At 38.0% G+C, this 18301-nt stretch overlaps 1 protein-coding gene across 1 annotated transcript in view; it reads right to left on the reverse strand.

Annotated features, from left to right (window-relative positions):
• Window positions 1–8985: 8985 nt before the first annotated feature.
• The window catches only part of Kif20b (kinesin family member 20B), a 56851-nt gene continuing 47535 nt past the window's right edge, over window positions 8986–18301 (reverse strand). The window contains exons 27-32 of the mRNA XM_055613708.1: window positions 17249–17356; window positions 15283–15480; window positions 12656–12757; window positions 12291–12441; window positions 10634–10776; window positions 8986–9172 (exon numbers count right to left, since the gene is read on the reverse strand). Of these exons, the coding sequence (XP_055469683.1) occupies window positions 9095–9172; window positions 10634–10776; window positions 12291–12441; window positions 12656–12757; window positions 15283–15480; window positions 17249–17356 (780 nt within the window). The 3' untranslated portion in view covers window positions 8986–9094. The remainder of the gene's footprint in view (window positions 9173–10633; window positions 10777–12290; window positions 12442–12655; window positions 12758–15282; window positions 15481–17248; window positions 17357–18301) is intronic.

Below are 18301 nucleotides of genomic sequence, written 5' to 3' on the forward strand. Positions count from 1 at the left end.
GATGAATCCTCACTTAGAAAAAACAAATGGGATGGACATTGGAAGAGAAAGCAAGGAACAGGACAGGAGCCTTCCATAGAGGGCCTCTGAAAGACTCTACATAGCAGTTTATCAAAGCAGATGCTGAAACTCACAGACAAACTTTGAGCAGAGTGCAGGGAATCATATGAAAGAAGACAGTTAGTAAAACCTGGAGTGGACAGGAGCTCCACAAAGACCAAATATATCTAGGCACAGTCTTAGACTGATTCTCCAACCAGGGACCATGCATGGATATAACCTAGAACCCCTGCTTGGACGCAGCAGCCCATGGCAGCTCTATATCCATGTGGCTTCCCTAGTAAGGGGAACAGGAACTGTCTCTGGCATGAACTCTGTGGCTAGCTCTTTGACCTCCTCACCCCCCATGGGAGGAGCAGCATAGCTGGGCCACAGAGGAGGACATTACAGCCAGTCCTGGTGAGACCTGATAAGCTAGGGTCAGTTGGAAGAGGAGGAGGACCTCCCCTATCAGTGGACTTAGAGAGGGGCAGGGAGGAGATGAGGGAGGGAGAGTGGTATTGGGAGGAAATGAGAGAGGGGGCTACAGCTGGGATACAGGGTAAATAAACTGTAATTAATATAAAAAAATAAGAAAAAAAGGACAAAAAAAAAAGAATTAAAAGATAAAATTTACCCAGACTTGATACTGCATATCTTTAATCCCAGTACTTATAGGCAAAGGCAGTGGATTCTGTAAGTTTGAGGCCAGCCTGGTCTACACAGTGAGTTAGGACAGCCAGGACTATGTAGAGAGACATAGTCTCAAAATACACAAACACAAACAAAAAAGCAAAACAAAAACCCAAAACTTTAGCTAACTACAGTTAAAAAGCAAGCCATTTATTGGTCATACTATTGTAGTGTATATCCAAAAAGGCTATGCTTGCTCAGCCTTGGATGCAGAAATCCAAAATGAAAGCTCACGCTCATGAAAGCTTAACTCACCTGATATCTAAATGTCTTTAATGAGTTGTATAGTTTAGAAAACTAGAGATTTTAATATAAGTGAAACTGTAAAGCAGAGTTCAAATTTGTTCAAGTGTTAGTCACCTATGTTTTTAAAATAATATTTATTAAAAAAGGCTTAGTGGGGGGGAAACAACTTAGAAAAATTCTACTCTAGTAGCAAAATGATCATTCCTTGGGATTTTATCTGCAGCCTCTATACTTTACCAAGAACAGGGAGCCAGAAACTGCGAAGACAAAGGGCAACTTCATAAAGATTGGGGTGACAGGGACATTACCCATTGCTCCCTGTTCTGAGATTAAAAGGGACTCAAATTATCAAGACATTCAGAGAAAACATTCCAGTGACAGTGACTATGCTGACCAAGTGATGAACAAACTTGGCCCGCATGCCCTATGGGCCAAACATACAAATCTGGTCACCGTGCCCAACAACAGATGATGGGGAAGATGAGGATGGAGGATGATGGTGATGATTTCTTTGGAGTTAGTAACCTTAAGTTCTCTTGAATGTTCCTGATGACCAACAGCAACAATAAAAGAATCAGAATGGAAACAGTTCAAAAGGGAAGAGAGGACAGATTTCAAGCCTGTTTTCTCCATTTTGGTCAAATTGCAAACAGCTGTGTTTTGTTGATATTGTTTTGTTTTTTATTGAATCCCCTCCCTTCACTCCTCCCACCCACCGAGCCTACTTCCCCTCTTCCCTCCTCCATTTCTCTTCAGAAAAGAGCAGGTCTCCAAGGACAACAACCAAAAATGACAAAACAAGATACAACAAGACAAGGCAAAAGCTCTCATATCAAAGCTGGACAAAGTAACTCAACAGAAGTCCCAAGAGCAGGCAAAAAAGCCAGAGACACATGCACTTCCTCTGTTAGGAGTGCCACAAAAATACCAAGCTAATAGCTATAACACGCACGGAGGACCCAGGGCAGACTCATGCAGGCCCTGGGCTTCTCACTTGAGTCTCTGTCAGCCCGTGTGAGCCCTGCTTAGCTGATTTGGTGGCATGTTCTCCTGCTGTCCTTTATCCCCTCTAATTTCTACGATCTTTCCTCCTTCTCTTATGTGGGGTTCCCTAGCTCCAAGATGAAAGAAACAACGGAATGTTTTTAAAAGAACAGAATTTAACTTTCTCTCTTCTTTCCATTTTTTTTTAATATGTAATGTTTTTCTTTTCCTGTACTTTAAAATAGTGTTGGCTTCTAGGCATGGTAGCTCATGTCTGTAATCTTAGAAGACAAGTTCAAGGCCTGAGAGAGAGATTGAGAGAGAAAAAGAGCAAGATGGTCTCAGAAGGAAAGAAGTTTTGACCTAGTCTCATTATATTGTCCAAGCTGGTCTCAAAAGTCATAATCCACTTGTCTCAGCCTCCTAAGTAGTTATCAATACAAGTATGTGTCACTATGTCTGTCTTACCAAGTTGTTATAAGTGTTTACTATATGTTCTGTCGTCATATACAGATCTAACCTTTTGAGACTATCCATAGAATTTCACTGCTGTCATTATTTATTTTTGAGACAGGGTCTCGAGTACTGACTTGGAATTTGTTATGTTGACAAACTTGGCCTCCGACTCACAGAACTTCTGCCTTCCAATGCTGGGACTAAGGGGAGTTTTAACTAGATGTGGCAGTATCTACTCAGAAGGCTGAGGCAGAAACATAACACACAAGTCCAGCAGTTCAAGACCAGCAAGGGCAACATACAAATAAATAAACAATTCATGCTCACTATAAAAATAATAAAGTAGGGAGGGAGGCTGTAAAAGATGGCTCAATAGTTAAGAGTACTGCCTGCTCTTCCAGGACACCCATGGAGGCTTAAAAATGTCTTTAATTCTGATGGCAGGGGATCAGAGGCTGTCTTCTGGCCTCCTTGGGCACCAAGGACATACGCAGGGTCCAGCCATACTAGCAGGTAAAACCCCTATACACATAACAAAACAAAACATAAAAATAGGAAGCATTTTAATCAAATGCTTCACATTCCATTGTATTAATTTGAAGTATCTTAAGGGAACATCAAAAGATGCCTCCCCAAGTGTAAATGTAATGTAATTTAAATGTAAATTTAAATGTAAATGTTTTATGTAAATCAACCATACAGAGCTTCAAACAGAAAGAAGCATTTTATCTGAAATATGAAGAGCTGCATGAAATCACCATTTTCTCAAAGTATGGAGCTAAATTACACAATTTAAAATATGTTTTAGCCAGTTCCCTCACTATTGGGAGTGTTGGCTGCTTCCAAAGAATAGAGGAAAAGTGTTATCAATGACAGCATAGAAATTCTGTAAACACTACCTTGACCAGTGAGCAGGGCTTATAACATATAATACTGTAACGCTATAAGAAGAAAACATTGCAATGTTTTCCTGATACTGTTCCTTATAGCCTATAATCCAAACCACAAGCAAAAATATTATCAACTACCTAAAATGAGACATCATTTAAACTGCCTTCCTGACACCTGCAAAAAGCTGTCAACACCATGAGAAATAAAAGAAATCTGAGAAACTCTCACAAACCAGAGACAATGGAAGCAACAGATGGCTAGTTATAACAGTTGTCCCGGATAAGACTCTGAAACAGAAAGAATGCAGACAGAAAAGGTAATGGGAAAAGGTAATGAAATCCTAACATGCCAAAGTCTGACTCTTATGTATCTCAGACAGACCTCAGTTGCGTGAGATGTTACAAGAGGGGAAACTGAGGGTTAAAGAGGAACTGCTTCCAACCTATCTGAAAATTGAAAAGTAACCTTTACAACTTTTAAGTTTTAATTGAATTATGTTTTAAAATTCCAACAAAGACATCTCCATTTAAAAAGAAGATTTATTATTTTTACAGTATTCTGCCTGCATGTATGCCTACATATGTAGTCAGAAGACGTCATCAGATCTCATTATAGATGGTTGTGCCACCATGTGGTTGCTGGGAAGTGAACTCAGAACCTTTGGAAGAACAGCCAGTGCTCTTAACCTCTGAGCCATCTCTCCAGCCCTAGACTCCATTTTCCCCCACAAAATGTTATAATTAAGTGGGTACACTTAGATGTATAGAAAGAAAAAGACTGTGTTAATAGGCACTAGACACTGTAAGCTTTCGCTTGGTTTTGTCAGTTTTTATGATTTTGGCTGTTCTAAACAATAATGCTTGTGTGTTTGTGTATACACACAAGTTCATACATGTGAGTGTGTATGCATACATGCACGAGCATGCAGATGTACATGTAATACAGTTCCTTTTTGCAGCTAAGGTAAAATTCATATAATTCAAGTTGACAGTTCTTTCCAACTGCATATAGACATACAATCAGAACAGGGACCCATCTTCCTTTTAGTTCATGTCCATTAATCCCACTTTCCAAGACCCCACCACCACCCTTGCCCTCTCCAGTAGCTCCCAACCAATGGACCACAAACCTCTGAAGGTGGCATATCAGATATTTACAATCCTTAACAGAATCAAAACTACATGCATTTAATGATAAACATCACTTAGTGATGCATTTCTCTGAGTGGATTCAATAAAAGGATACATCATGACTAACAAGTCCTTTGCCAAATTAATGCATTACAAATAATTCCTTCCAGTGAGCAGCTTGTATGCAATATATTCATTTCCTCATGCTGTTAAATGTACCTGGATTCTTTATCTCATTTTTTTTCTATCTTTCAGTTTTCAAATTTATAAGAGCATTGCCTTGTTCAACCTCAACTCCAAACACAGGGTAACTTTCTGGCCACATTGCTCCTTTCTACAAACAACTGTGTAGTATTCATTTGGATACACAAATAGGCCTTACCAAGTAAGCAGATTTGCAAGCCTGGAGTCTGTGAGTAATGAGGAACAACCACTTTTTTCTAGAAAGCACAATGAACACTCTTTAAGCACTTAGATTTTGAATATAATAACTACTCTGATGAAAGTTACTCTTAAAGATACAATTTCTCCTAAATAAAACACTGAAAATGTTTTTTCTTACTGGCATGGCTATAACAATCAAGTAAGCACTGCTAAAAAACAACGAGACATTAAGCTGTTAGATGTTTAAATGTTTTTATATTTAAAATGCCCTGGTAGGCAATAACTTTTGAGATTTCTGTGCATTTGTGCTAATGTAGTTATTAGCTGTGTGTTTGTGTGGCTATTAGCTCAACGTACATTAGCTATATCACAACAAAAGGAAACTTGACAGATTTTGATCTTTTCACTTGTAAAAGGAAGAAAACGTTATTTTCTAAGGTGCAAGTTTAAAATTTCTTTAAGAAGATGGTTCAGCAGATAAGAGCATTGGCTGCTCTTCCACAGATCCTAAGTTCAATTCCCAGCAACCACATAGTGGCTCACCACCGTTTAGAAAGGGATCTGATGCCCTCTTCTGGTCAGCAGGTATACATAAAGAGCAGGAAGGAAAAGAAGGGAGAGAGGGAAGGAGGCTTGGGGGGGGGGGTAGTAGATTCTAACTAAAGTCCAAGGATCTTTTCTAAACATGCACACATACTTCAGCAAATAAAGCACCTGTGCATGTCTACTCCCCAAATCCTAGCTACAGTAGACCTGTGAAACTGTTGATACCACACAACACAGTAAAAATGAAAAAAACACGAGCTGGAGAGGTGACTCAGCAGTTAAGAACACCTGTCTGAACTCAATTCCCAGCACCCACACGGTGCCTAACATCTATAACTCTAGTTCCAGAGAATCTGACACACTCTTCTGGCCTCTGATGGCACCATGTAACATGTGGTGCAGACATATATGTAGGCAAAACATCCACACACATAAAATAATAATAAAATTCACAATGTACAAACAGTTGGCATGGGTGGGTCATCATGTAGAGAAAAAACACAAAAGTAACTGATTTTCTTCCTGTTTTACCCTCAGTGTTTGTGTGTGTACACACCTTCTAAGGATAGAACCCAGAGGTTGTACATAAAAGTTAAGTACTATGCCACTGAACAACAAGCACCCTCAACCACTAATTCTAATTTTCACTCACAAAAAACAAAAAACAACAAAAAAAACCTTTTACAATGATTTTCCCTCTCCCTTCTGATATCCTCTCCAACTCTTTACCTACCAAATTAAAAAAGAAAACCAGTAAGACAAGGAAAATACCAAAACAAAACAAGTGCATGCAGAAGAAAGGAAGAAGGAAGGAGGGAGTAAAGGAGGAAGGAAGGGAGGCAAGGAGAGAGGGAGGGAGAGAGGGAGGGAAGAGATGTAATTTTTTCCTGGGGGGAGCTCAAAGGGTCTGCCCTAGAGTGCTTTTCCTTTTCCCAGCAGCTATTAATTGCAAATAGCTTCTTGGTTTGTGTGGGACTTTGTCTACTTCCTCTTCTCAGTGTGGTAATTTTGTCTAGTTTGAACCGATTTAGGTCTTATGCATGATGTCAATCTTATCAATTTTGTCTCAAAGTGACTGTTTCTTTGGAGTCAACCTCCTCTTACTTGTGGATCCCTGAGACTTCAGGGGAGGGTTTTCATAAAGACATCCCATTTAAGACTGAATGCTCCAAAGTTTCTCACTGCACACTGTCCGGTTGCAGACATGTTAATTACCATCTTCTGCCAGAAGGAACTTCTCTGAATGATTATGATTGTTTTCATGTGAATTTCACTTCATCAAGACTTTAGCAATGTTTTTTTGTTTTTGTTTTTTATCACTTTGTTCTTGAATCTAAGAGTATCCTTTCCCAGGGTTGTTTTCTTTTTGTCCTTTGTATGTCCTCAGCATTCTAAATTTCTTTATGCCGGTCTACAAATGGCACTCAGATATGCTCCCCACCCTCAGCCCCCTCTCTGCATCCTGCTTGTGGATCAGGATTTAAGTTCTCAGCTACTGCTCCAGTGCCATGTATGCCTGCCTGTCACACTCCCAACAATGATCGAGGACTAACCCTCTGAAACAGAAAGTCAGCCCCCAATTCCTGCTCTCGTTCACACGTTGCCTTTGTCATGTCTCTTCCAACAATAGAAAAGTAATTAATACATGGTAAACAGGACTTACTTTCTTGCTGTTTCAAATCGGCAGTTAGTCATCTGAGACTAACTAGCCTCCACTCCGATTCCATTTCTGCACCTCCATTCACCTGCAGTCTACATTGGTTCTGCCTTGAACACCTTTTCCAGGGCTGATGGTAGCAATCTTAGCAGCAGCACGGCTCAGCCTGAATTTTAAGGGGAATGCCGCTTTTGTTTTATTCTTCAGAATGTTATTTTCTTGAATCAAAAAGTATAATCCAGTATTGTATGGCTAATATCCACTAAGTGAGTATATACCATGTCTTTCTGCTTCTGGAATACCTCACTCAGGATGACCTTTTCTAGTTCCCATCATTTGCCTGCAAATTTCATGATTTCCTTGTCTTTAATTCCTGAGTAGTATTCCACTGTGTAAATGTTCCATTCTGTTTTATAATAATGATATAAACTAATTAATATGGGGAAAAGAGATGAAATGGCTCCAGTAAACATAAAGTAGAGATGTATAAAATTATCAAACCTTCTATAACCTTAGTGGAATTTCTTCACAAAGATTATTACACCAATGAGAAAATGATTTTCAAATTCCTGTCCTCATTCTGACTTATCACTTAAGTCAGAATTCCTGATTTTTGTAACATTCCTAATAGAAATATAAATTCTGTAAATAAGAACCCCTACAACCTGTAAACAAAAATCTGTTCACCTAGAGAAGCTAAGCAAGGAGGACCCTGGGTAAGATACTCAATCCTCATTCAGAAAGGCAAACAGGATAGACATTGGAAGAGGGAGAAAATAGGACAGGAGCCTACCACAGAGGGCCTCTGAAAGACTCTGTCCAGCAGGGTATTAAAGCAGATGCTGAGACTCAGCTAAACTTTGGAAAGAGTACAGGGAATCTTATGAAAGAAGGGGGAGACAGAAAGACCTGGAGGGATAGGAGCTCTACAAAGAGAGCAACAGAGCCAAACAATCTGGGCTCAGGGGTCTTTTCTGAGACTGATACTCCAACCAAGGACCATGCATGGAGATAACCTAGGCCCCCTTACACAGATGTAGCCCATAGTAGCTCAGTCTCCAAGTAGGTTCCCTAGTAAGGGGAACAGTGGCTGGCTCCTCCCCCTGAGGTGGGGAGCAGCCTTTCCGTGCCACAGAGGAAGACAATGCAGCCAGTTCTGATGAGACAGGATAGGCTAGGGTCAGATGGAAGGGGAGGACCACCACCCCTAGGGGGGAGAAGAAGGAGGGAGTGTGGAATTGGAAGGGGACAAGGGAGGGGGCTACAAAGTGAATAAATTGTAATAATTAATTAATTTATTTATTAATTAATTTATTTACTTATAAAGAATAATCCAGCTCGTTCCTGGCACCAGGTAATTGTTACAGTTGATGCTTCTTACTGGACTCCAGGTCCCACCTCTGCTGCCAAGCCTGCCCTACCTCACACCCCAGACAGATGGGGCCCTCCTCCTATGAGATCAAGCAGTTCCGACTGTTCTACTACCCACCCACGCCTGTTCAAGGCCTTCAGTGAGGCTCTGGAGCAATGCAAAGACAATCACAGGCAGGGACCCCTGCTCTGAAGAGTCCTAGGCCACTGCCTTGCTCTACTCCACCCCTCACTAAGAGCTGAACAGGAGAACGGTACTTGGGACTCAGAATAAGATTTCTCACCCTACAAATTAACAAGACATAAGCATCCAATTAAAGAGATTACTTTAGACCAATGTGCCTACCTACATTCTATATGCCATCAAGTGTGAAACCTTGTGTTCAATCTCTAGGAACCAACTGGAAGAAGAGAATCAACTTCTATCTAGATTCTTACTAATTGCCCTCTGTCCTCTACATATGTGCTGTAGCAAGCACATAAGCAAGCAAGCAAACACAATAGAGAAAAAATTTAAGAGCCTTTTAAAGTATACAAGTATATTGTTGATATATTTATTGAATTCAAGTTATATATAAAACACCAATCTATACAAAGACATTTGATGCATTACAATATATACAATTAACTTTTAAAACTTACAATTTACAATTATTGTGTATATGAAATATATACTGAAACAGTCTCCTAAAGCAATTTACTTGGCTGTTCTCGTTCGAAGCCGTCGTTTGAGGATCTGATGATCACTTTCTTTTGCTTTCTGTTCCATTAAAATCTGAAATTAACAATTCAGTTTTTCAAATATAGGTAAAAATAATTTGCTTATGAGTTATATGTTTATGTGCTTAATCACTGACTACAGTAAGTACATCAGAATTTCATTTTTCATCTTCTAAACAAATAGATGTGAAAGAAAAGATTTTATATAATACTCACTCGACATTACCTAATTCAAGAATTAGACTATAGGTGTTTGTTTGTACTGAAGTCAAGGCAGATCTGAGCTTAAAATATTTACTAAAATATTTGGACAAAAATACCTCAAACTAATTTTAGGAAGTCACCCTTCATAGCATTAAAGGTCTAACGACAGTGGAAATCAAACTCCATTCTAACTTAAGAAAAGCAATCTGTAGACATAGGTATTTGTCTTTTGCTAAGAGAAGGCAAAATGTGACTACAACAGTACAAGAAACAAATCCTAACTGACGCTAACTATTTTCCAGCTGCCTTATGACACCAGTCTTAGTTTTGATAACTACTATTGCAAAATCAGGTCTCTCTTATTTTTCTTAGACACTTCCTGATGAAATCTTAATTATTTTTCTACTTTCACTTTCATCCACTAAGAAATGAGAATTTTTCCTGTAACAGCTCTCATAGGGACGATGAACAGATTGACAACAACCTCTTTTTCTTAAAAAGGCCTGAAGAATGCTAGGTGTGCAAGCACACACCAATGATCCCAGCAACAGGGAGGCTGAGGCAGGAGCACTACAATCTTGAGGCCATCCTGGACTACACAGTGAGGCCTCATCCCAAAACTAGAGATGGTTCAATGGTTAAGAACACAGCTGTTCATGCACAAGACTTGAGTTCAGTTTCTAATACAGGCAGCTCAATACCCTCCACAACTCCAGGTCCAGGGCTTCCAACGCCTTCTTCTATCCTCGAAGGGTACTAGACAAATGGTCTATATTTATACATACATATAGACAAACTACTCAAATAAATAAAATAAAATAAAAATAAATTTTAAAAAAGAGCAGAATAAAAACCTGGAAGGTTTATAGAGGAAAGGTGAGAGAAAATGGTGAAAAATCAATTTTCTGTTTCTCATAGGTACACAGACCCAGATTTATGCAACCCTTTTAAAAATGATATCACAAGGAAGAATAGTTCTTTAAAATAAATAACTTGTGATAGTTCTACTGATAGGAACATATTACTCTGATGAAACTTGAAATGCCACTGCATGATACACACGTGTGTGTGCCAATTATTTTGGTATTTGTATTTAATTATTCTAAGGCTAATATACTTGAGAAAAAGTGTAACACCTGTGTATATGGTATGCATGTGGTACATAGATACACAGTAGCAAGATCCCCATACACATTAAAAATAAATTTTAGAAAGAAATTAAAAATAATAAATTTCAAATTGTTACAAACACATCAGAACCAAATAGAAAGTCTATAGTTTTACATTGATGAAAACTAAAATATTAGCTTACCACTTGGCCAGATATGTTGATGGGAGATGAAATTTCATTTCTGAATAATTTCCGCTTGGGTTTTTTTGGCTGAGACACATTTTCTTTACTCACTTCTACAGCTGAGAACTTTGGGGAACTCACTGTTTCAATTATCTTTTTTGCTGTAAGTAAAAATGTTAGTTCTTGTGTTAATTTTCTAACTGCAAGGGTTTGAAATTCTTTATGAAAAATACATATAAATTAAGGAAAACAGTGCACTACATAAATGGTGACAAGATATGACTAGATGATTGATAAAGAAATACATCCAATAACATTCAGCAGAGAGAAGAGAGAAAAACCAAAGAAATATCAGTGAGACTCCGGCATCTTTAATGAGTTATTCTACCCAGAGCTGGGTCTATCTGTGGTAAGCCTGCAGATTTAAGGGAGGTAAAGTCAGGTGTGATATATACACCTATAATCTTGGCACCTGGGAGAATGAGGCACGAAGAACTTGAGTTTCAAGCTATACAGAAAGACCCTGTTTCAAAAACTCAAAACACTAAATAAATGAAATAAATGAATAAAGAAATAAAGTGGTAAATCTACTGATAGTCACATATCAAGATGCCTATCTGTATAGTCAATAACCACATAGTCACCAAAACTTTCTGTGCCCGCATACACGCATGCAGGCACGCATACACGCACACACACACCAAACCGTTAATAGTGGATAGATTCTGCATAGTAGACTAGAAATTTTTAAATTTCCTGCTGAGACATTAAAAGCACTTGATCAAAACAGTCTGGCAACTTTCAGTTGGCCTTCACAAAGTACTTTCTGTCTTGAGTCAACCATGATTTTAGTTTTTCCTTCCCCATCTTCCCCCCTTTTGGTCTCCAACTGATTTCATGGCTATCATTTTGGTCTCCAACTGATTTCATTGCTATCACTCAGGAAATCCCACAAGGCATCTCTACACACTGTCTCCTCACCTGGAATTACATGTACATTTATTTTATACTGTTCTGGTATTCTATATTCTACCAGCATTAAAACTATTCCCTGTGGTGAATATTCACATACGTATGTATATAAATATAGATGGTACTTATCTTAACAAAGTTGTATATTATAAAACATGTCCATATTAATGTCACTGCCCCTTCATGATCTCTGCCTGAGTTCCTGACCTATGCAATGATGGACTATGATATGGCACGGTCTTATCTATAGAAATAGTTAATGTTTATAAATATGTAACACAAACACAAAACCACTGCAAGCATACAGAGTACTAACAGCAATTACTTCCAAAAGGTCAAAGGGTGCAATCCTACATTTCTATGCCCACATCCCATTTACTTCCTAAAAAGTTTTCCCAAAAATCCCTCATCATCCTGTCTTTCTCCCTCCTCCAGTACTATCTACCCCTTTATATTATCTCTACTGTATTAAGCAGCCTGCTCTATCTAAATCAGTTACTTAAATGTGAGCCTTTCTATTCCAATACATAGTGAACACTTAAGAACATCATTTTTTCTTCTGATTCTTCCCACAGTACCCAGGATAAGACAAGGCCTGTTGGCATTAAGCATCAGACTTAGTAAATTGTTAAGTGTATATGCAACTAGACATTAGAAAGCACTCTACCTGTATTAGAAAAGGCCATTTAACTATTCTACAAACCTTTTGATTGAAGAATTGTTGGAGAATGTTGCAAGAAGTCTCCAAATTTCTGTAGTGTTCCCTCTCTTTTTTTAGAGGCTATGTTTGCACTAACTGCAGATGTCTGGCTCCGTAATGAGTAGGTTTTCTTAGATGATGGACATAAGGAAACCTAAGAAACAAACACTTTTTTGTCACTGATAAAAAAAATGCCTGCTAATAGGCAACTTCCCAATATGAATTACATGTGTAGGAAATTAGATGTGAGTTGTAATTGAACACAACTGAATTTTTGGAATACTACTACTCAAAATGTGAAATCTTAAATCTAAGCTCCTACTTTATCACATAAATTATAGAAGCAGTCAGGTAAAACAAGGGCAAACCTTTTGTTCCTTCTTGACAGAGGAACTGCTTTGCTCTGAAACGGGGAACTTCACATTATATCTGGATGTAGAATTCTTCTTATTTTCACATTTCACCAAGTCCTAAAAGTAATGAATTTCAGCACTGCTTACTTTCTTGACAATAATTTCCTTAGACTCAAAAAGAATATCTATAAATGCTACATTACTAATTAAAACAGCTCTTCAACAGGGGCATCTTGTATTCAAAATTCAATATCAATGTTGGAAAATGTTTGGTTGTTTTGGGTGGAGAAAAAGAACATGTTACTGGCAACTAGTGGGTAAAAAACAAAAATATAAATCACAAGGCCCCACAACAAAGAGAGCCCCAGCTTAGAACACGAGTTGTACTGAGGTTGAGAAACCATGGGTCAAAGTGAGAACTTAGCAATGGGATGGCCTGAGATCAGTGGAGAACCTCCAAGAACATGCTTCTCCTGAACTTCACTTTAAATAATGTACAGGTCCACATAAATCAGTTCCCATCTCCAAAACATACATGCCTAAGAGCTCTCATTGAAATCTGGATACATAAAAATATATAAATAACTAAAACTTCACAAAGGTAAAAAGGGGAAATAGGAAGTGGCATAAGCCAAGAGCTGGAAAGATGATTCATCTCAGCAGTGAAGCTCAACAAATGTACTTCCTCTATAGCTGAGTGTGGCACACACCTTTCATTCCAGCACACAGGAGGCAGACAGACCTTTGTGAGTTCAAGGCCAGCCTAGTCTATACAGTGAGTTCTAGCAGTCAAGGCTATGCAAAGAGATCCTGTCTCAAGAAAAAAAACAAAAATAAACTACACTAGCTACTTTTTCAAAGGACCCAGGTTTGATTCCCATAACCATCTGTAACTCCAGCTCCAGGGTATCTAACACCCTCTTGTGACTTCCATACGGTGTACACAAATATAAGCAGGCAAAACACTCATCCACATAAAATGAAAACAAATAGATCTTTCTTAAAAGAAAAAAAGAAATATTATAATAGTTCATCTTTCCTAAATGGGCATAGCATCTTACTCTTCATTTCCCCACACAACCTTACATAGGATGAAGACTTTGGGGAGTATATTTCTGAACTTACCTGCTATCATCTTAGCTGTAAATAAAAGAGTACACATATACATGAAATGAGGAAAGTACAAGTAGAGAAGGAGAGAAGACATCACAGCCAAACATCAGAATCCAAGTAACAAAGTAGAGGGTATAGATTGTGTCATAAGCAGACTATATGAAAAGTTTAACAGTAATCATGAGAAGCAAATAAAGATGCCAAGGCTGGACCATCCCATTTGGAAAGCTCAGTAAAAAGCTTCTAGAAGAATTTACTGGAGCACTGTTAAATATATTTTCACAGGGGCCAAAGGGCTGATTTATTACAATAGTGAAGACGTACCAAAATCAGACATACCAAATCCTTCTTAATACTAAGGGAAAACGTACCAAGGAAAAGTCAATATAGCAGAGAAGATGAAATTCAAATATTTTAGTCATATTAAAAATATGCTTATCTTAAAAACAAAAACAACTTTAAAAATTTAACTAAGACTCAAGGTACTCTATGAATCACAAGAAAGCTCTGCTCAATGATAGTCACACAGGGAATATGTTACCTGAAAACCGCCAGCCTCAGGAATATAATAACTACTATTTTTATTCTTCCACCACTTGAAAATAGATTACTCTTTAAAGGAGTAAAAGAAAATTGGAAAAAGATCTTTTGCCAGACATTTTAAGCATAAAACGAGTAACTTTAAAAACTAAGTATTATCATTTATTATATACTTCCCACAGAAAGAGAAAAAGAAGCATTTTAAAAGCATTAACACTGGGACTAGAGAGATGGCTCAGTGGTTAAGAGCACTGTCTGCTCTTCCAACGGACCTGGGTTCAATTTCCAACACCCACATGGCAGCTCACAACTGTCTGTAAAGCCAATTCCAAGGGATCTGATACCTTCACATTTAAGCATGTAAAATAAAAAATTAAAAAAAAAAACATAACACATTAATATATTACTTCAGAGAAGGAAGGACCAGAAGAATTATGTAACTCTATCAACGTGGCAATACAAAGCCTGGCAACCCTGCCATCAAGAAGCTGCACTAACAAGTGGTAAAAACTTTAACCATGACTACATGAAGATCCAAATCCTAACACTGGCTGATGGAAAAAGAATTTATTTTCCTAAACTTCCCACAATCGCAGAGACTTAAGGTGTTAGTTCAAAGACAAAGCCACTGACCAAGTAAGCTCATCACTTGAGTTTCTCTGGTTTCCTCATCAGACATTCCCCACTCCATTGGAGATGGTGCAACTAGTTGGAACATACTAGTGTATTAAAATAGTCGTCTGGTAAAATCTACCATCATCTGACCTACTACAGATGAATCAAGGAATAAACTAATAAGCACAGCTTTCTGAGGACTATGAAGCTACTGTATCATTCTTAAAGGCGACAAAACATGCCATAAATTTATGACGTGGGTCTTTAGAATGAGTTCTTATGAGCAGAATAGTAGCAACAAACTTAGCTATAACTACAACTGAACTTAAGAGCAGTATTTGCTTGCTAAGTTTACACATCAGATAACCACTTACCTCCTCAATTTCATTGCTCTTCCTCTTCCGAGCCTTGGGAATCTTAATTGTGACTGGTGTGGCACAACCAGGGTGCTTCACTTCCATTTTGTTTGGCTGCAAAGGTGTAAACTGAATCTCCAATTCAGGTTTTGGAAATCGAGTACTTTGTACATTTTCTGTTGATACTTCACAGGAGTCAAGAACTACAGATCCATCCTAACAATATAAAAACAGGAGAAGTGTCATTTATTTTTGTAATCACAAAGAATCAATTTTCTAAAATAATGTTCAAGACAATGACCTGAGAAAGAGAAAGGACTGTGGTGCACAATGGCAAGAACAAAAGACTGGTATATTATTTGCACGCTCCAGGTTTCACATGTACATTAAAGTAGGGAAAACAGGGTTAGGGCATAGACCAAAGACCTGGTTTTACTCTCTACCCACAAATGAGTTAGAGGCAACTTAAGAGACTGGCATTACCCAAATATTTATAATCCTAAGATCGATATATGTAAAAGATTACTGGACCTCACTATAAAACCCACTGAGACAGAAACCTCCAATGAAAATTTTGGTGTTTTAAAAAAGCACCCCAATTATATTAGACTTAACTCTAGCAAGAAATGCTTTGCGACTTTTTCCATTTAGGAAAGGGGTCTTTCAGTCTCTTTCCCTTTCATGGTTCCCATGGCTACTAGAAGTTACTGGACAACACGGTTCTTTAAATAACAATCACAGGAGCACTGTCACTTCCACCCTGACCTTGTCCCCTTGGCATGCTTTCAGGATACTTCCCCTATTGAAAACATCCCAAGCCCAAATCCAGCCACCATACTGTGAGAGGCTCAACCCTCAGCAGAGGTCACACACACATAACATCTTTTCAGCTACCACCATGCAAAATAAGTCACTTGGTCTTTCAGCCTCATTGATGGTGTCAATGTTACAAAGACAGTAAAAATATACCAAAGAGAATGCTACATTTGATTCCTCCAAAATCATGAAATAGACAAAAACTTCTAGAATTACACATAGGCAACTGGAACCATGAGACTTTAGGACAGAGTATATAAATTTATAAGGAAAATAATGCTCCATAACGTGCTCAGCAAGAGAAGAGCAGAAGGACTGTTGGCATGATACTATGTTCTCTAATCCACCCCATAACAGCTCAGGCAAAATACTATGTGCCTTGGGATTCCTTCTATGCTTCTACTACAGTAGTACTACTCTATACCAGATACTTGTCTCCAATATTCCTAACTCTTTGCAGATGACAATCATGTCTCATTTGTGCCCTTGTTGCTTAGCAAAATTCCCAATGCTGAGTAAGCTCAATAAATGATTAAAAAAGAAATTTAAAATAACTGAAACATTTAGGTACTATAGCACATTATTTATGTACTTAATAATTCAAACTGAGAAATTCTAACTTAAACACAAAACTCTAAATCCAATAAAAATGAAGTGAGTTCCCATGGCTATAAGATGTTGGTGGTAGTTATTACAACAGATACAATTTCAAAGCAAAATACTATGAAAACAAAAATTGACCTTTATTTTATCTTTTATAAGATATTCTATTTCTGATCATCAAGTTTATTTTTATTAACATTTTAAAAGGAAGCAAAAGCCTGTGAGATGATCTGAGCTTGATCTCCACAGCCTATAAAAAGGTGGAAGAAGAGAATCAGCTTCCCAAGTTTTCTCTGGCCTTTACATGTGCTGTGTGGCACACATACTGACCCTCCCCAACCCCTCCAAAAATAAAGAAACTAAACTAAAATAAATAAATAAATAAAAGACAAATGTAATCTAGGGGTCTAATTTCACAAGGGCGTCTAATTTTCCTTCACATAGATGAGCATATACATAGTTAATTATGTAGCAAGGTACGTACAATACTTGATTGCATTATACTTGCTGATGATTAATAGCAGGTGAGGAGAGCAAAGAAGTGGTTATATTACCAAATACCAACCTCTGCTGGATTTCTAGAAATTTTAAAACTTGTTGATTGAGGTTCAGTTTCAACTCCACCAGGACTGAATGAATCATATTCAGACTTGAGATTCATGGTTTGGTTTTCCTGAAATAAGGAAACATTAAATAAAATTACTATTAATCTGAAAATAAATACTTAACATAGAATTTTTGAAAATAAGATTTGTACAGACTATGTATTAGAAATGTAGGTATAAAACACTTTTCACTGCTTCAACATTTTCATCTTTAGACTCAAGAAAGGCTGGGCAACTTACCAGCCTCTTCTGAGTCAGACACAGATGAAATTTGAAAGACTGAACCCAGTTAACATTGTACTTTTGTTATAATTGTATAGTTAAGTCTGGAAGAATCACTTTTAGCTGGGCATAGTGGTGAATGGTTGTAATCAGCACTCAGCAGGAAGCTGAGGCAGGACAATCGTGAGTTCAAGGTCATAGTAATACCCTGCTTCAAAAAGCAAAAGGCAAAAAACAGAATGGGGCTGGTAGGGTTGCTCAGCAGGTAGAAGCTGCTGCATCTCAAATCTCACAACCTGAATGGCATCTCTGGAACCCATGGTGGAAGATAAGAACTGAGTTCCAAATGTTATCTTCTGACCTATGCAATGAGTATGGGCATCTTCTAAACAAAGTGACAGACCAAGCTGTGTTAAATGACAGAATCTCTACTTAGCTAACTAAAACTTAAATCCCAATTTTGATAAAATAATTTTTTAAAAACTAGAGGTGGGTTAGCAGGATGGCTTAGCAAATAAAGACGCATGCCACCAAGCCATAACAGACTGACCCTGAGTTGGATCCCATAACCTACAAAGCAGAGGGCAAGAGCCAATTCTATGTTTATCCTCTGACATCCAGAAGCATGTTGTGGTCTGTATGTACATGAACGCACACACATGCACACACACACACACACACACACACACACACACACACAAAATAAATATATGTTTAAAAAAAGGGTGTAAGAAAAGTAGAGGATAAGTAATGCAACCAACCTTAAGACTTCTAGAGAAAATAGTAACTAA

The sequence above is a fragment of the Psammomys obesus genome, unplaced genomic scaffold (assembly GCF_907164565.1).
Source record: "Psammomys obesus unplaced genomic scaffold, mPsaObe1.curated_primary_1811, whole genome shotgun sequence".
NCBI classification, from domain to species: domain Eukaryota; kingdom Metazoa; phylum Chordata; class Mammalia; order Rodentia; family Muridae; genus Psammomys; species Psammomys obesus.